The sequence below is a fragment of the Elephas maximus genome, chromosome 11 (genome assembly GCF_024166365.1).
Source record: "Elephas maximus indicus isolate mEleMax1 chromosome 11, mEleMax1 primary haplotype, whole genome shotgun sequence".
NCBI classification, from domain to species: domain Eukaryota; kingdom Metazoa; phylum Chordata; class Mammalia; order Proboscidea; family Elephantidae; genus Elephas; species Elephas maximus.
This window is the reverse complement of record NC_064829.1, coordinates 111,034,651-111,053,710: the sequence shown is the minus strand read 5'-3', so window position 1 is coordinate 111,053,710 and position 19,060 is coordinate 111,034,651. Positions and strand designations below refer to the sequence as shown.

The 19,060-nt window shown below is 53.6% G+C and overlaps 1 protein-coding gene across 8 annotated transcripts in view; it reads left to right on the top strand.

The window, feature by feature from the left end:
- Positions 1-16,627, top strand: part of LTBP4 (latent transforming growth factor beta binding protein 4) — a 32,247-nt gene extending 15,620 nt beyond the window's left edge. For 2 of the 8 annotated variants that reach the window (XM_049900622.1, XM_049900619.1), the window contains 15 exons: positions 215-343; positions 683-808; positions 1,311-1,433; positions 1,628-1,759; positions 3,445-3,576; positions 3,658-3,783; positions 5,448-5,594; positions 6,980-7,237; positions 7,404-7,475; positions 7,765-7,893; positions 8,066-8,212; positions 10,193-10,345; positions 11,256-11,636; positions 12,393-12,545; positions 14,227-16,624. In XM_049900622.1, the coding sequence (XP_049756579.1) occupies positions 215-343; positions 683-808; positions 1,311-1,433; positions 1,628-1,759; positions 3,445-3,576; positions 3,658-3,783; positions 5,448-5,594; positions 6,980-7,237; positions 7,404-7,475; positions 7,765-7,893; positions 8,066-8,212; positions 10,193-10,345; positions 11,256-11,636; positions 12,393-12,545; positions 14,227-14,381 (2,363 nt within the window). In that variant the 3' untranslated portion in view covers positions 14,382-16,624. Of the gene's footprint in view, positions 1-214; positions 344-682; positions 809-1,310; positions 1,434-1,627; positions 1,760-3,444; positions 3,577-3,657; positions 3,784-5,447; positions 5,595-6,979; positions 7,238-7,403; positions 7,476-7,764; positions 7,894-8,065; positions 8,213-10,192; positions 10,346-11,255; positions 11,637-12,392; positions 12,546-14,226 lie in introns of all 8 variants that reach the window. The other 6 variants (XM_049900621.1, XM_049900620.1, XM_049900627.1 and 3 more) reach the window with 6 other exon arrangements.
- Positions 16,628-19,060: the final 2,433 nt, after the last annotated feature.

Genomic DNA, 19,060 nt, shown 5'->3' with positions numbered 1-19,060 from the left:
ATTCTGCCCTATAGGGTCACTATTAGTCGGAGTCAACTTCACGGCAACGGGCTTGGGTTTTTTTTTGTTGTTGCTCCTGGTCACTTCTACCATGCTTTTACCCCGTCTCCCTCCGGAGACACTTCCCATCACGTCCCCTATCCCCCTTTGCCCCAGAAGGATCCCTCTAGCATGTTGCCAGATCAGACCCCATCTGAAACGCCCTCTCCCACAGATGTGGACGAATGCAGTTCTGGCGCCCCCTGCGGCCGCCACGGCCACTGCACTAACACCGAGGGCTCCTTCCGCTGCAGCTGCGCGTCAGGCTACCGGCCCCCGGCCAGTCGGCCCGGACCCTGCGCAGGTGGGAAGGGTGGGGACGGGCCTGGAGAGCCTGGGAACGGGCCTGGACAGAAAAAAAAAAAAAACCACCAAGCACATTGCCCTTCAGTCGATTCCGACTCAGAGCGACCCTATGGGACAGAGCAGAATTGCCCATAGTTGAAGAAAAGGCTGGTGGATTCGAACTGCTGACTTTTTGGTTAGCAGCGGTAGTTCTTAACCAATGGATAAGTAGGCTGCGGGTGGAGCCTGGGAACCTGCCATCTGGGTGAGGCGTGTGGGCGGGGCTTCTGCTTTGGGGCTGGGCTTAGGTTGGGGAGCGGGTCCAGTGACCCCCAGCCCTATCCCTCACGTACCCTAGATGTGAACGAGTGCCTGGAGGGCGACTTTTGCTTCCCCCACGGCGAGTGCCTCAACACCGACGGCTCTTTTGTCTGTACCTGTGCCCCCGGCTACCGGCCTGGACCTCGCGGAGCCTCCTGCCTTGGTCCGTACCCGGGCTGGGCCTGGGCCGGGAAAGGGCGGGCTTGTAACAGAAAAAGGCGGGACAAAGAGAAGAGAACGGAATGGTCGGGGGTCGTAACGCTCCATGGGGGCGGGGCTTGTGGGAGCCTCACGGCGTCAATCAGGAAGGGGCGGGGCACGGGTCGTTGGGCGGTGACTGGAGGGGGCGGGACTTGCGGGGGAGGGACGCGCCTAAGGACGGTAGGAAAAAAAGAAAAGAGCTCACAGAGACCCTATAGGACAGAGTAGAACTGCCCCATAGAGTTTCCAAGGAGCAGCTGGTGGATTTGAACTGCCTACCTTTTGGTTAGCAGCCGAGCTCTTGACCCTTGCGCCACCAGGGCTCCGAGGCAGGTCCTGGAGGGAGTTAAAGGCCGTGGTGCTAGGAGGGGCGGAGAAAGGGCGGTGGAGGGGTGTGGCCGACTGTTAAGCGGAGGGGGAGGAGGTGGGGCCACGGTTTCCACCGAGTCACCGGTGTCCCGTAGACGTGGACGAGTGCAGCGAGGAGGACCTTTGCCAGAGCGGCATCTGTACCAACACCGACGGCTCCTTCGAGTGCGTCTGTCCTCCAGGCCACCGCGCCAGCCCAGACCTCGCCTCCTGCCTCGGTGAGAGGCTCCGCCCCGAATGGGTCCTTTTGCCTCCCACCAGTCTCCCTTGTCCTGCTACCTCCTTTCGCCTTTCTTGATACCCAGCCTCCCCCCTTTGCCTCCCAGACCAACCCCTTCTCTGCCTCCTTCCTCTCCCGCCTCTCCCTTCTGACTCCTCCATCTTCCCTCCTTGTTCCCTGTTCTCTGTTCAGACGTGGACGAATGCCGAGAGCGGGGCCCAGCCCTGTGTGGGGCCCAGCGCTGTGAGAACTCCCCCGGTTCCTACCGCTGTGTCCGCGACTGCGACCCTGGCTACCACTCGGGCCCCGAGGGCACCTGTGACGGTGAGAATACCGCCCCCCACAACGGCTTGCCGGAGTCTGTCCCCGTGGGGACCGAGGAGGGGTGCCCTACCTACCAGATCCTTACTGCTTCTCATAATATCTCTGGTGGAAATAAGTCACCGTTGAGTCCTTGTATTTCCTTGTGTGGGGGGTGTCTGTGGAGGGAAAACTTCTATCAGGAACCAGGCCAAACCTCACTTCCAGAAGCAGGCCATGCCCCCTCCGCTGCTTCTGCGCAGTCCACATATTAGGCTATACCCCATTGAGACACCTCCCAACAGTGAGAACCGTTAGGCCCCGCCCCTTCCAGTCTTCGCTATTCTTAATATTAAGTTTGGAGGGGCCCACTCCCGCCTTCCCACCACTCTTCCTTCCTCCAGCTGCCCCTTCAAGGTCCAATTCTCTTTGCCCTAGGCCTCTTCCTCTCTCAGTGAGAAATTCCCCAAGGTTTCTCCAAGCCCTGACCCCTGCCTGTTGAGTTCCATCCTTCCAAGTTTCAGTCATCTCTCCAGACTCTGCCCCTTTCCGTTCCACAGCCCAGCGGACCACATAGGCCCATCCCTTTTCCAGCCTCTGTTCCTCCTTCAGATTCACTCCATATTACTCCTTTTTCTACGACCACCCTGCTCCAGCCAGGCTGCAGGAGGGTACTGACCAACACAGGAGGCTGGCGGTAATGTTTTGGGATCTTGTCTGGGTCAAGATTTTGTGGAACAAATGAAACAAAACGACCTTGAGCTGCATTTGGTTCTCTGGTTGCCTGACTCCCAGAAGCCTAGTTTCATGGGATTTCATTCATTAACTCCACAAGAATTCATTGAGCATCCGGCACTGGGGGTACAACAGGAAATGTTTTTGGTAGGTGCCATCCAGTTGGTTCATAGTGACCGTATGTACAACAGAACGAAACACTGCCTGGTCCTGTGCCACCCTCACAATCGTTGCTATGCTTGAGCCCACCGTTGCAGCCACTGTGTCAGTCCATCTCGTCATGGAGCTGACATTCTAGTGGGGGAGGCAGGCAATGAGTAGATAAATGATTTCAAGATTCATCCAACAGGGAATTGTTGGGCAGCTACTGTGTGTCAGGCACTGTTCTAGTCCCTGGGAATACAGCAGGGAAGAACACTCACACAAATCCCTGCCATTGAAGAGTTTGGCAACCCTGGTGGTGTTGTGGTTAGGTGCTTTGGCTGTTAACCAAAGGGTCAGCAGTTCAAATCCACCAGGCGCTCAATGGAAACTCTGTGGGGCAGTTCTACTCAGTCAACGGCAATGGGGTTTTATTGAAGAGTTTGCATACTGGTGGGGGCGACAGTGGGTACGCCAATAAAAATGTGAATATAAAATAATGTCAGGTTTAAGAAAAATAAAACAGGATAAATGGACAGAGATGACAGAGCAGTTGGGGTCGGGGGGGGGCACTAGGAGGACTTGTGAATGAAGGAGGGAGCCGTGCAGATAGCTGAGGGAAGAGTTCCTGGCAGAGGGACCATGTTTGGGCTGTTAGAGAAATGGCAATGAGGCCTTAGTGTTTTCAACACTCGTTAATCTTTAGAAGCTTATGCTCCTGGAACGTCAAAGTCATAGAGACTTCTTCGACATGGGAACTGGACGTGGCAATGGAAACCTGTGAATCCAGGCCTGTGACCCTGCTCCCCCACCCCCTGCCCACTCTCTTGCAGATGTGGATGAGTGTCAAGAATACGGCCCCACAATTTGTGGGGCCCAGCGCTGTGAGAACACCCCTGGCTCCTACCGCTGCATGCCGGCCTGCGACCCTGGCTACCAGCCGACACCAGGGGGCGGATGCCAGGGTGGGTGTCCCGCGGGGTTGGCTGCGACATGGAGGGGGTAGGAGAGGGCCTATCATTGGCCTGACTGTCTGGTGGTTGCAGATGTGGACGAGTGCCGGAACCGGTCCTTCTGCGGGGCCCACGCCACGTGTCAGAACCTGCCCGGCTCCTTCCAGTGCCTCTGTGACCAGGGCTACGAGGGGGCGCGGGACGGGCGTCACTGCGTGGGTACGGGGCTTCAGGGGGTGGGTAGGGTTTGGGTGGAACCAGAAGCTGGGGAAGGGGTTGGTCAGGCCCTGCTGCTCTCCACAGATCTGGACAAATGTGAACTTTATGGTTGTGCAATTTAGACTTTGGATTATAAGATCATTTCTGTATCAGCCAGGATTGTCCAGTTGCAAGTGACAGAAACCTTATTCATACAGCCTTTATATTTTTGGTGCTTTTTAAAAAAAACTTTTTAAATTGTATTTTAAGTGTATATAAGCATCCTTATTTATCCCAACATTTTATAAAGAAAAATCTTAAACACATAGCAAATTGAAAGAATTATAGAATGATCATGTGTATACTCATGATCTACATTCTATTATTACCATGTTACTACGCTTGCTTCGGAGCCCTGGTGGCTTTGTGGTTAAGAGCTTGGCTGCTAGCCAAAAGGTCAGCAGTTCAAATCCATCAGCTGCTCCTTGGAAACCCAATGGGGCAGTTCAACTGTGTCATATAGGATCGCTATGAGTCAGCACTGACTTCATGGAAACGGGTTTGATTTTGGTTTATACTTGCTACAAGGAGGGTGGTGCAATGGTTAAGTGCTCCACTGCTAACTGAAAGGTTGGGGGTTTGAATCTACCAGTGGCTCTGCAGGAGAAAAGACCTAGCTCCCCTAAACGTTGCAGCCTAGGAAACCCTTTGGGGCAGTTCTACTCTGTCCTGCACGGTTAGTATGAGTTGGAATCGGCTAGATGGCACACAATAACAACAGTCATTAACTAGAGTTTAACATGTGTTTATAGAGATTTTCATTTGAGTTGTAATTTACACACAGTGAAATGCATGAATCTTAGATATACATTCTGTAAGTTTTGACAAATGCAAACACAACAGGCTATCTTTTAAAAAAACGAATTAAAATTGACAAGTCTTGGGATGTATCTGGACTTGGGGCATAACTGGATCCAGGATTTTAACCAAGGTGGTTGCTGTCTCCACTACTTAGCTCTGCCTTCCTCCATTGGGTTTATTTTCAGGCAGACTCTTTCCACAATGACAGCGGTGGCCCTACCACCTCTGGGCTAACATCCTCAGCTTGGTGACCCTATGGCTAAAGAAGCCATTGCCCATAAGTCAATTCCGATGCACAGCAACCCTACAGGACAGAACAGAACTACCCCCTAGGGTTTCCAAGACTGTAAATCTTTACAGAAGCAGACTGCCACATCTTTTTCCCGTGGAGTGGCTGGTGGGTTCGAACCGTCAGCCTTTTGGTTAACAGCTGAGCACCTAACCACTACAGCACCAGGGCTCCTGGGGCTGGCTAACGAGGGAGCCTCTTTTTCAATATTTCTAGCAAAAGTCCGAGGTCTGGCTTTGACTGGCCCAGATTTATCACTGCCTATCTCTGAACCAGAGAAATGCAGTAATCTGATTGGCCGTGCCTAGGACTTGTGCCCACCCTGGAAGTAGATTTAGTCCTAATCAAAACACATGGGTTGAAAATGGAGCTGCAGAGGGTCCCAAGGGAAATTCAGGGTATATACCAGAGAAAAGAGGATGGAATTTGGCCGTTAAAAATACCCATTATATTTGAAAGCTCAGATTCCTAGACCTTTGGAATCACAGAAGTTCCGAACCACTGACTGCCTCTCCGTATTGTCTCCTGCTCACAGATGTGAATGAGTGTGAAACGCTACAGGGCGTGTGTGGAGCTGCCCTGTGTGAGAATGTTGAAGGCTCCTTCCTCTGTGTCTGCCCCAACAGCCCCGAGGAGTTTGACCCCATGACTGGACGCTGTGTTTCCCCACAGCCTTCTGCTGGTGAGACTGATGTCAGTGTTTATTTAACTGATGGCTACTGGCCCTACAGGAAAATGATGTAGTTTAACTATCCCAGGTGTGGACAGCTGACAACAGTTAAATGTTATGCTCAACAATTAAAAAAAAAAAAAACAACTTTAGAACACATGGCTTAACAGGGGTAGCAAGATTCAGTGTCAGGAGAACTAGATCCTAGCCTCTCCCACGTTTCTCCATGTAACAAATGTTCACAGGAAATCCACTGTGTTCAGGGGGCAGAGTAGTGACCAAGAAAGACCATTCCCACTCCTCAGAGGGCTCACGACCCAGGGGGGCAGACAGAGATATTACTAGACAATGGCAGCCCAGGGCAACCAGGGCTGGGAGGGAGGAAGCACAGGCCAGGGGGAACAAAGCTGTGATGGGGAAAACCCAGGGGGTTTGCGAATCCAGAGGAGGTGCCTGCCCCAGCCTGAGAGGAGGATTATGGAGGGCTTCCTGTAGGAGGGGGTGTCTGAACTAAGAGCAGTTGGATGAGTAGGAGTGAGTCAGGCCAAGTGGGTGAGGGAGGGCATTCTGGGCAGAGGCCACAGCAAAGGCAAAGGCCTGGCAAGGCAAGAGGCTTCCTAACCATATAAGTTCAGTGTCACATGCTTTCAAGCGCAAGGTAGGAAGTGGGGAGAGATGGAGCTGGAGAAGGAGGCAGGGGTTAACCAGAACTCACAGGAACTTATCATGGCCTGGAGGTTGGCCTTCACCTGCGGGTTCTGTGGCGCCCTGGAAGGATCTTAAGCAGGAGAGGAGTGTAATCTGATTTTAAAACCTCCCTCTGCCATGTGAAGGTGGACTGGAGGGTGACATTGGGGGCTGGGAGCCTAAGGAGGAGGTTGGGGCAGAGGCCTGGGTGAGAGGACAGGGCTGGACTAAGGTAGGGACCAAGGGGAACGGAGGAAAGGGTTGGCGGGAGAAAGGCCCAAGAGGCCAAATAGACAGGCTGTGGGGCTGCTGGGGTGGGGAGAGGTGTCCAGGAGGAGGACTGGGCTTTGGGGTGAAGACTCTGAGGCCGGTATGGGACACTTGGAGGTGAGGACCCAGGGAACACCCGGAGAGCATCCAGGAGTCAGGGGATCCCCCTGGCCCTGGAACCGAAGCTGCAGTGATAGACGAGAGAAATGCCTGGGAGACTGTTAGGTATAGAGGCAAGAGATGCAGCAAAATGACAGGGAGTGAGTGGGAGAAACAGTGGCAGTGACAGATGGGTGAGGTGTGGAGTTGGGAAGGAGATGCGGGGTCCTGAGCCTGGTCCTGCCATTGACCGCTGGGTGCCCTCCGGGCCTCAGTTTCCCCATCTATAACATGAGGGGAGGGGTCAGCCTGCCCTGGGCTGAGCCCCCTTTTCTCCTCAGGCATGTTCCCGGGCTTACAGCCCCAGGTGCCCTCCAGCCCGGGTCTGCCAGCCAGGCCGCCCCCACCCCGCCGGCCCAGTGTGCCACGGCAGGGTCCTGTGGGCAGCGGGCGCCGGGAGTGCTACTTCGACACAGCGGCCCCGGATGCGTGTGACAACATTCTAGCGTGGAACGTGACATGGCAGGAGTGCTGCTGTACTGTGGGCGAGGGCTGGGGCAGTGGCTGCCGCATCCAGCAGTGCCCAAGCACTGAGACAGGTGGGCATGGACGGGCATGAGGCTGAGAGCTGGGCACACACAGGCACGGGCCTGAGGGCTGGAGCAGTGACGGGTAGGCACAGGGCAAGGGGAAGCACTGAGACAGGTGGGCCCAGACAGGGTCTGGGACATGGGTGTCTGAGCTCAGCTTTGTCTCTTGGTGCAGCTGAGTACCAGTCATTGTGCCCCCATGGACGGGGCTACCTGGCTCCCAGTGGAGACCCGGCCCTCCGGAGAGGTGAGGCCACACTTCAGCTTTCACTCACCCTCTGGCCTCAGGCCCTGCTGCTTCATCCTGTCTCTGTCTCTTTCTGTTTATCTCTGTCTCTCACCTGTTTCTCTATACCTGTTCATCTCCTCCCCATCTCTGTCTCCAGTCTTTCCCTATCTGCCTGTGGGTCTCCATCTCTCTGTCCCTCTCCTGCCTGGTCATGCTTGGCCTTCACACACTGTCCAGCCGGCCTCACGCCCTGCCCCGCCCCTGTCTCTCTTGCTGGCGGTTGTGCCTCTGACTACCCTTCCCACAGATGTGGACGAGTGCCAGCTTTTCCAAGACCAGGTGTGCAAGAGCGGCGTGTGCGTGAACACGGCCCCGGGCTACTCGTGTTACTGCAGCAATGGTTACTACTACCATGCCCAGCGGCTGGAATGCATTGGTAGGAGCCAATCCCTGGCCACCCCAGCCCCTCTCTGGAATGTTGCCACTACCCGCGGGAAGTCCCTTCCGGAGTCTAGACACTGCAGCCAGTGCCCTGCAGAGAGAGACAGGAAAGGGTGGAGGGGTGTTGGGGGGGTGCCTCTTAACTGCCCTCCTCCCTGCCTCCCTAGACAACGATGAGTGCGCGGACGAGGAGCCGGCTTGTGAGGGCGGCCGCTGCGTCAACACCGTGGGCTCCTATCACTGCACGTGCGAGCCTCCACTGGTGCTCGACCGCTCAAGTCGCCGCTGCGTCTCCAACGAGAGCCAGAGCCTCGGTAACCCCGCCCACTAAGCCTGTCGTCGCCCCGCCCAACCAGTTTCACCCCGCCCTGGTCCCGCCCGACCAGTTATGCCCCGCCCTGGTCCCGCCCCTCACTCCTTTGGCTCAGTCTCCAGGCCACGCCTTCTCAATGGCTACGCCCTCACGCGCCTGGGCAGGCCACGCCCCTCGGGCCCCACGTGGGCTCTCTTGGGCCTGATTTTGAGGGAAGATGGCCTGGAGGTTAAAGGTGATGGGTTTAGTAGAGGCGAAGGGTTTGGAGGCAGCCTGCAGCTGATCGAGTCAGCACATTGCTTATACCTCTGTGTCCCCCAGCTTCCTTTCTGCACATTGAGTGGTCATAGTAGCCCCTGCCTTGAGGAATTTTTTTTTTTTTTTTTAAGGACTTAGAACTAAGTGTGCATAAGGGCTACCTGATATTATTTCTCTGTGTGTCTTTGCGTCTCTGTTTCTCTCCACCTCTCTGTGGGTTTCTGCCTTTAGGTTTTTCTCTGAATTCCTGACTTTCTCTGGATCTTTGTCACAGAGACACAGAAATAATAACAGGTTGTTGTTAGGTGCCATCGAGTTGGTTCTGGTTCATAGCGATCCTATGTACAACAGAATAAAACACTGCCTGGTCCTGCACCATCCTCACAATCATTGTTATGCTTGAGCCCGTGGTTGCAGCCACTGTGTCAATCCATCTCATTGAGGGTCTTCCTCTTTTTGCTGACTCTCTACTTTACCAAGCATGAAGTCCTTCTCCAGGGACTGGTCCCCCGTGATAACATGTCCAAAGTATGTGAGATGAAGTGTTGCCATCCTTGCTTCCAAGGAGCATTCCGGCTGTACTTCTTAAAAGACAGATTTGTTCGTTCTTCTGGCAGTCCATGGTACATTCAATATTCTTTACCAACACCATAATTCAAAGGCATCAATTCTTTGGTCTTCTTTATTCATTGTCCAGTTTTCACATGCATATGAGGCAATTGAAGACATCATGGCTTGGGTCAGGTGCACCTTAGTCCTTAAAGTGCTTTTTAAAACTTTAAAGAGGTCTTTTGCAGCAGATTTGCCCCATGCAGTGCGTCTTTTGATTTCTTGACTGCCACTTCCATGAGCATTGTTTATAGATCCAAGTAAAATAACAGGTAGCATTTATTTAAGGAACCCTGGTGGCACAGTGTTTAAACACTTGGCTGCTAACTGAAAGGTCGGTGGTTCTAACCCACCAGCCACTCCGTGGGAGAAAGATGTGGCAGTCTGTTTCCTTAAAGATTTACGGACTTGGGAACCCTGTGGGGCAGTTCTGCTCTGTCCTGTAGGGTCCCTCTGAATTGCAATTCGACTCCATGGCAGTGAGTTTTTTTGGTTTAGCACTTATTTAGCCCTTAGTCTTGGTTTCTCATCATCTCTGTGACTTTGCCTGTCTGTTTTTTCTTTGATTCTCTGACTCTTTGAATATGTTTCTCTGTATTTCTTTGGGTCCTTTTTTTCTTTTTGTGTCTCTGACTCTCTCCCTCTGGGTCTCTCTCTGTGTCTCCAATCCCTCTGCCCACTGACTCAAACTCCCACCTCCTCCCACTTCTGTTTCTACAACTTCTCCCTACACCTGAGGCTTCAGTGAAACAATGCCCAGAGAGGAAAAGCAATTACCCCGAGGTCACACAGCCTTCCCTACTCCAGGCATGGATAGAACCCTGTCAGGCCCTATGTCCCAGGCAGTGGGCCCCTCTTCTGCCCTTTCCTCCTGTATGCCAGCCTCATGCCAGACCAAGCCTGTCTTCAATCTAGTACTCTGTCCAGAACCCAGGAGCTACCTCACAGGGCTTCTGGGAGTCAGATCTCAGCTGACAAGAAGGATTTGGTCCTCGGCAGGGGGTGGCTGGGCCGCTCCAGGAGGGGAGGGGTCTGGGCAGTAGGGAGGGCCCCTTGAAACTCCTGAGCCCAGCCTTCCCACCCCTGCCCTAATGCATGCTGTTTCTGCCCCCAGACGACAATCTGGGTGTGTGCTGGCAGGAAGTGGGGGCTGACCTTGTGTGCAGTCGCCCACGGCTGGACCGCCAGGCCACCTACACAGAATGCTGCTGCCTCTATGGCGAGGCCTGGGGCATGGACTGCGCCCTTTGCCCTGCTCAGGACTCAGGTACAGCCCTACCTGGGCACAGAAGCTCTGCCCCTTGGGTTTCAAGGCCAGGTCCTCATGAGGACTCCTAGTCTCCCCCAAACTTGGCCTCCATGTCCATCCATGTCCAAGCCCATCCCTAAATCTTGGCCACTTAGACCCCCGCAAGGCACATCCCAAAAACTGCCAAGTCTCAGCCACAGAAACTCCAAGACCCCACAGTTTCAGCCCCACAGACCCTTGTGGTCTGGTCTCTCAGACTCTCAACTCTTGGTTACTATGACCCCAAGACACAGCCCATGAGGTGCCCTCCCCCAATCCTGGACTTTTAGACCTCAAATACCAGTTGCTTTCACACTGCCATCCTGGCCCCACAGACCTCCAGGTCCCAGCCCTGTGGACGTCCACATCCAGGTGCCTATGACCCAATGTATAGCCCGTGATCCCCAAGTCTTGGCCCTTAAAACCCCTGAGTTCCAGCCCCAGAGACCCCAATCCTTAGCCCTTGGGAACACAGCCCTGAATACCCTAATCGTGGGTCCCCAGATCTCCAAGTCGCGATTGCTCAGGCTGCCTCCCCCACACTCTGGCCCCTCAGGCCCCAGTGGCTCCTGGGATTCCTCAGTCCCAGTCCAGGAAACTCCCCATTCCATTTCTTCAGGTTTCTAGTCCTTGCTCCCCTGGGTCCCTCAAATCTTAGCACCTTAGAATCCCAAGCCCAGCCCTCAGACCCTCAGTCCTGGTTCCAGAAACCCCTGATCTGAGCCCTCCTCCAATCCCAGCCTCCTCCTTTCAAGCCCCTCCCATCCCCAGGCCTTGCCCCAGGCCCTCCCCCAACCCCTCTTCTGGGCACCTTTTCCCAGAGTGGGGACATGAATAGTGGGTGCTGGGGCAAGCAAGGCTCATTGTCTACCTTGGCTCCTGCTCACAGATGACTTTGAGGCCCTGTGCAACGTGCTGCGGCCCCCTGCGTATGGCCCCCCACGGCCAGGCGGTTTTGGACTTCCCTACGAGTATGGCCCGGACCTAGGCCCTCCTTACCAGGGCCTTCCGTATGGGCCCGAGTTGTACCCCCCACCTGTGCTACCCTATGACCCTTACCCACCGCCACCTGGGCCCTTCGCCCGCCGTGAGGCTCCTTACGGGGTGCCACCCTTTGACATGCCCGACTTTGAGGATGACGGTGGCCCCTATGGCGAACCTGAGGCTCCTGCCCCACCCAGCCCGGGCACCCGATGGCGCTATCGGTCCCGCGATACTCGTGGCTCCTTCCCAGAGCCTGAGGAGTTGCCTGAAGGTGGAGGCCATAATGGTGAGCACTGTGGGCAGAGTGATGGGGACTGAGGAGGAGGAAGGTGGGCAGAGAGAGGGAGAGAACAGAGGGGATGGAAAGAGAGCAAGAGGGAGGGAGAGAGAGAATGAGAAATGAGGAGGAGAGAGGGGCAGAGAAACGGGAAATGCAGGTACACAGGGAGGGGGCGGAGAGCAGCAATGAAGAGGAAGAGAAAAATATCTCTAGAGACCATCAAAGAAAGAGATGGGGACAGAGACAGGAAGATAGAATCAGTAAGAGTGAGAGTCCAACAGGGAGAGATCTGGGACAGGGAGATACATTTATGGGAAGAGAGAGAAGCCAGGGAGCACAGGCGCCAAGATGCGGAGGCAGAGAGAAGCTAGGAGAGAGATGGGGACAGACATAGCAAAAGAGAGCTCGGGAGAAAGGAAATGAGTTGGGGACAGGGAAGGAGACAAAGAGAAAATGGAGACAGGCAGATAGACGAGGAGACCCGGGGACAAGGAGAGAGGGATGCAGATGGCAGACAGAGAAAGAGAGGAATGAGCCGGAGAGAAGCCATAGACTCACAAGACAAGGGAGGTGGGAAGTTGAGAGACATGGCTCAGAGTGGTGGGGACAGGTAAAAGCCAGGCACAGAGCAAGAGAATCCCCCTGTTCGCACTTCCCCCTACAGCCCTGGGGCAGGATGGACAGTTTAGATAAGACAGCCAGGGAGCCCGCCTGGCGAGAAGGTGGAGACCCTGAGCCACGGAGGCCCTGCATTTTCCGCAGGTGCACTTGCTGGGCCCCATGAGGGCCTGGAGGCGGAGGAGTGTGGGATTCTGGACGGCTGCGCCCACGGCCGCTGTGTGCGAGTCCCCGAGGGCTTCACCTGCGACTGCTTTGACGGCTACCGTCTGGACATAACCCGCATGTCCTGTGTTGGTGAGGGCCAGGCCTGAGGCCAGCGTGTGCGGGGAGAGGGGTGAGGCCGGCTGGACCAGAAAGGGTGGAGCCCTGACTGGAGGTGGCTGGTCAGGGACTTCCTGAAAGGACTTCACTAAATGGTCCCGGCCAGGCGGGGGAAATGGGGCTTGACTGAAGAAGGTGCAGTCAGGATGCACGCAGGGCAGCGTTTGGAAAAGGGCTGGGCCCTGAAACAGGATAAACCAAACCCACGGCAGTCGACTCCATTCCGACTCACAGCGACCCTAGAAGACTAGAACTGCCCCACAGCGTTTCCAAGGAGTGGCTGGTGGATTCAAACTGCTGACCATTTGATTAGCAGCAGTAGCTCTTAACTACTGTACCACCAGGGCTTCTGAAACAGGATAACTCATTGCTGTCCAGTCAATTCTGACTCATACTGACCCTACAGGACAGAGTAGAACTGTCCCATAGAGTTTCCAAGGAGCGCCTGGTGGATTTGAACTGCTGACCCTTGGGTTAGCAGCCGTAGCACTTAACCACTACACCACCAGGGTTTCCAGAAACAGGATAGAAGGGTAAAATCCTGCCCATGTGATTTCCAAGGACTCCCAGTGCTATCTTGCACAATTTGTTCGACCTCTTTGGAGAGCCTCAGGCTTCCTGTCTATAAAATGGGAATATGAATCATGTCTGCCTATTTTAGCAGTAAAGCAGAGTGGTTAGTTACAATGAAGGACTCTGAGTGAGTCAGACGGGCCTGAGGCTCAGCCCAGCAACTTGTTAACTCTGTAACTCTGGACAGGTGCCTGTCCCTTGCTTAGTTTTTCTCATCTGAAAAATGGGCGTAGTCATAAAATGCGCTTCATAGAATTGTTGGGAACGTTGTTTATACTGATTTAGGATAACACTGAGGCCTATGAGTAAACTGAGTCTCAAAAAGGAGAACTGAATTCCCCGAGGTCTCACAGCAAAGAAATGGCTGGGCTAGAAGTTGAAATCAGACATGGGGCTGGGCACCCCGATATGTGGGGAGCTGGCAGGCTGTGTGACCTTGGGCAAGGGGCCTTCCCACTCTGGGCCTCAGTTTGTGCTCCTGTAAAATGAAATAATAGTACCGGATCTCACAAGTTCCTAGGAGCCCTCGTTGCACAGTGGTTAAAGCGCTCAGCTGCTAACCAAAAGGTTATCAGTTCAAACCCACCAACCCACTGCACGGAGAAAGATATGGCAGTCTGCTTCCATAAAGATTTACAGCCTTGGAAACCCTACAGTGGGGCAGTTCTCTGTCCTATTGGGTCACTGTGAGTGGGAACTGACTGGATGGCACTGGGTTTGGTTTGGTTTTTTTCCACAGGTGTATTAGGATAACAGTAATACATGTAATGTGCTTAGAAAAATGCCTGATGCACAGTAAACATTTATTGTTGCTGATATTATTGACATCTTCATCAGCATTATTTTCCTAACAAAAACCTAGTGACTAGGGGTTACCATACCCATCTTAGAAAGCCCGAGGTTGAGGCACAGAGAGGGTAAGCCACCTGCCGAGGCTCACACAACCAGCAGGTGGAGAGGTCAGATTCCACGCAGCGGGAGGCTCGGCATCCGTACTACGATGCCCCAGGAGCCTAAGGGGCCAGGGAGGCGACCACCCAGGTCCTCAGCCCTGAGCAGCGCCCCTTGTGCCCCCTTCCAGACATCAATGAGTGTGACGAGGCTGAGGAAGCCGCCCCGCTCTGCGTCAACGCACGCTGTGTCAACACCGATGGCTCCTTCCGCTGCCTCTGCCGCCCAGGATTCGCACCCTCGCACCAGCCGCACCACTGCGCGCCCGCCCGACCCCGGGCCTGAGCCCCAGCACTCCGGACCGCTCACCCCGAGCTCCATACGCGGGTCTCCGCAGCGTGCACGCGCACAGGGACGCCAGCTCAAACTGAGAGTGACAGACGATAGAGAGGGACCCCCTTCACTGCCCCCCCCCCCACTCCTAGCCCCTTACACCGATGCTGCTGGCTCAAGCCCAGCCCACGGTTCCCTTCACATACCCTCTCCTTTTTTATAAAAATTTCAACTAAAAAACACCTATTTTGTAGCTTTTGCTTCTATATATCTGTCCCTTTCTCAAAGTCTGCCTCCAGAGTTTGAGTCACAAAACTACATCCCCTCCCCATTCAGACGCCATGTCTGCCTCTTAATCTCCGTTTCTCTGTCGCTTAGTCTGTATCTGTCTCTGTCTTTCTGCTTCTTTGTGTCTCTCTTTTTGTGTCTTTTTTCCTGTTTCATCATATCTCTAATCTCGCGAGAGCTCTTGCCTCTGGGTTTTTAATATTACCGACCTACCCAGTATATCCCCCAGGGCCCTCCTCTTGTAGTGCCCCAGAAAGGGACAGAATGGGGCAGCCTCAGACTCTGCTCCCTCCTTTTTCAGCTGGAGAAAAAAACCAGTTGGTGTGGAGTGGATTCCCACTCAGGGCGACCCCATGTGTCTGAGAACTGTGCTCCACAGGGTTTTCAATGGCTGATTTTTTGGAAGCTGATCACCAGGCCTTTCTTCCAAGATACCTCTTGGTGGACTAGACCCTCCAACCCCGCATTTCTCCTACTCCCCAAAGAAGTTGTAAACCATCTGGGACAAGTAGAGCAAAGGGGAGGGGATGGGGACAGGAGTCCCTGGAGGGGTGAACCCAGACGTGGGCCTCTAGCTGGGATTAGACTGTGGACAGAGCAGGGGGAGAGCAGTCCTGGGGGGTGGCCTGTGCAAGGACACGTGTGGAAGCAGGAATGAACTGTGTGTATGATGAATGGACACCCCCTTCCCCCAGCATCCCTGCCTACTTTCTGGCTGTGTGGGGAGTCCAGACTCCCTTCTCCCCAAAACAGAGAGCAGGGTACTCAGGGAGGGTCAGGAGGTGAGGGGTCCGTGAAAACGGACATGATGAAAACAGAAGTCTGTACTGGAGTCATTCTTCAGCCACCAGTTAGCGCATGTCTCCCCAGGGTCTCAAACTCAAACGCTTTAGGGGCCAGGTAATGATGTTAGAGGGAAGCGGATGCAGGATAAGAAAATCAAAGCACAAAAGTGAAGACGCATAGCAAGTGGCTTCCTGCCCAAGGGTTGGGATGGAACAGGGAGGGGAATCTCCACATTTTTAATAATTATATTTCTAAACCACCTTGAGGGTCATATCAAGTCCCTGGGTGGTGTAAATGGTTTGCGCTCCATTATTAACCTAAAGGTTAGTGGTCTGAACCTACCTAGGGGCATCTTGGAAGAAAGGCCTGGCAATCTGCTTCCATAAGGATTATAGCCAAGACAACCTTATGGAGCAATCCTACTCTGTAACACCTGGGGTCTCCGTGAGTCGGAATTGACTGGAAGGCAACGGGTTTTTTTGTTTTCGATGGGTCATATCTGGCCCAAGAGCCACTAGTTTTAATCTTCCAAGTACAGTACAAGTTTGCATAAATGGGGCATGGGGGTTCTGTCTTGATCTGACACCCCCACCTCCTGAGCTTCAAGAGGGGACACATTGCCAAGAGCTCCTGGTACAGACATTGTTGGTGGAGTTAAATGAATTGATAGATATGTTAAAACGTTTAGAATGGCACAGACCACATAGCAAGAGCTCAGTTAAGAGTTATAACCCTGGGCCTCCCAGGAAATGCTGGGGGCGGGGGGGGGGGGGAGGCAGACAGCTAGGTTTTATTCTATCCCCTTTATCCATCCCAGGAAGGGGCCAGACTCCACCCCCTTCAACAGGACAGTGAGAAACACTTAGCACAGGGGTCCCAGTAGAGAGCGGGTGTCAGACCATGAGGGGTTCCGAGTTTCACAGAGGGGGTCAGAAAGTGATTTTCCAGCTGATACAGGGAACTTGACCCAAATACTGTCCTCCTTATTCATTCATTAAAGATTTTCTATAATACCTGCTTTATAAGGAGTAAGTGGCGTGGACGCAACTTAGCCCAGCCTTGGGGGTGGAAGTTAGGGTGGGCTCCCTGGTAGAGACACCTAAGCTGAGATGCTAACGATGCAGGGAAATGAGGCAGATGGAGCGGTGGAAGAGGGTTTCATGTGGGGGGATCATCACCTGGAAATGCCTAGAGGTAAGAAAAGCAAGTATTTATTAAATGTGTGTGGGTTTTTTTTTGTTTTTTTTTTTTTTGCGTGTGTGTGCCAGGCTTTTGTTGGGCAATGCTTGCGACATTTTTGTCCCTGGCTCCTGCCTTTATGGAGCTCTAGTGAGAAAAAAGACACACCGCCAGGCAGTGACAACCTGTGCTGTGAAGCGGGTCCCCCGGGAGCGGGGGGAGGCGCACGCAGAGAGATCGGGCCGGGATGGGGCACAGGCAGAGCGGGCAGGGCTGGGGATGGAGAAGCTCAGAAGCTGTGCTCCAGAGGAGCCACCTGACCCAGATTGAGAGAATATCAGGGAAGGTACTCAACAGTGCTGGAAAACTTCGAGGTGTGGAGGGGGAGTTGTCTTCTGAAACTCCCCCCACATCTCCTCTGTCTCTGCCGAATCTTAGCATTCATTCTACAAGCGTACCTTGTGCTAACCCCCAGCCCCGACGCGGGGGCCCTTGGCACCAGCCGGGACCGACATGTTCTCTGGAATGTCCGGAGAGAAATAGTCTAGGTGGTCACGGCCCTCGCGGGACAAGCGCTGCAGCGCCTCCTAATGGTCACTGCATGCCGGCGCAGTCCAAGCCGGCCGCGCCCTCTAGTGGCCAGTGCTCATACAGTCATCACTGAGCGCGGCGAGCCACCGGTCTGCGGGCAGGGGTCGCTGTCGTTGTCGTCATCATCATCATCACAGCTAAAACGTAAATGGCGCTTCCTATGTTCCAGACACGACGCTGAGTGCTTTACGCATATCACCTCATTTAATCCTCATATCAGCCCTATGAAGTGGGTACAATTACCACTACTTTCCTCATTTGAAACACAGAGAAGTAAGGCAACTTACCCTAGGCCACACAGCTAGTAAGCAGCCGAGCCTAGATCAAACTTAGGCAGTCTAGCTCAGGAGTCCGTTTTCTGAACCATTCAAAAATAACCTGGAGTGAAACAAGATGATGGCTGGGATTTGCTTCAAAATAATCCTACAGAACAGCTAAGCCTCAAGATAGAAAACACCTGGTTCCTGGATGGCTCCCTGGTAGCCCGGTTCATTCACCTCTGGACTGGTATTTGAGAGAAAGTAACTTATTTTTTATTTAAGTCTTCATATTTTGGAAGTGTCTTTGTTACAGCACTTAGCTATTTAAAAACAAACAAACCAAACCCATTGCTGTCAATTCCGACTCATAGCGATCCTACATGACAGAGTAAAACTGCCCCACAAAGTGTCCAAGGAGTGGCTGGTGGATTTGAACTGCTGTATCTTCTGGTTAGCAGCTGTAGCTCACTGTAGGTCTTAACCACTGTGCTACCGAGGCTCTGTCTTAGTTATCTAGCACTGTTTTAACAGTGGGTGGGTGGGTGGCTTTAACAAACAGATTTATTTTCTCACAGTTTAAAGTCAAACTTGTTGCCATCTAGTTGATTCTGACTCACAGCGACCCTAGAGTACAGAGTAGAGCCGCCCCATAGGCTTCCAAGGAGCAGCTGGTGGATTTGAACTGCTGACCTTTTGGTTAGCAGCTGTAGCTCTTAACCACTGCAGGGCTCTGGCTCTAGAAGAATGTAATGTAGTAGCATCAGACCTCATCTATATCCACCAGCAGGGATGAGAATAAGGATCAGCCCAAAGCTGGATCCTTTGAAGTGGAGGTCAGACATACTTCCACCCTCCAACTTTTTCACCGTTTCTGACACCAGCTGCCTGCCCTCCCCGCACCCCCCTCCCCTGCCACCCTGCAGCACTCTCTACTTCTCTGCTAGTTTTAATAATTTGTTGCAATGGCCAAAAAAATTCCCAGACCATACTCAGGATTCTGTGGTTTGTTAGAAAAGTAACAGGCTACAACTCAGGATCAGGATCAACCTGGAAGTAACAGGATACAACTAGGAGACAGGATACTGTTCTTCAATCAGGACAGCTTCCAACCAGGATGGCTCACAGCTCCTTCTCGGCCGCACATGCAGGGAGGCCTTTCTCTTGGCATGCCAGCCAACAAGCCCTTCTCTTGGTCTTGCCAGCTGGCGGGCCCTCTCTCAACCTTGCCAGTCTGCCAGCCTTCTCCAGGCCTCTGCCCTGCTTGGGCAAGTATTACAGCTTTCAGCTCCAACAACAAATATCTGGAGTCACCCCCACTTCAGCAAGCCTCCTGCTCAAAGGTGCTCAGCTCTCTCTCACTCCATGGGCCGGCAAGGACCACTGTAGCAGTCTGCCAATCCCATGGTTCTTCCTGCTTGTACTGTAGCTGCCATTTCTCTGCCGCTGGGATCTGCTTTGGTTGCTGCCGTTTCTCACCATCTCACAACGTCTTCAGTGTTACAGCTCTCTCTCCTGGGTCTAGGAGCTTCTCAGCGCAGGGACCCCAAGTCCAAAGGACACGCTCCACTCTAGGCTCTTCTTCATGGT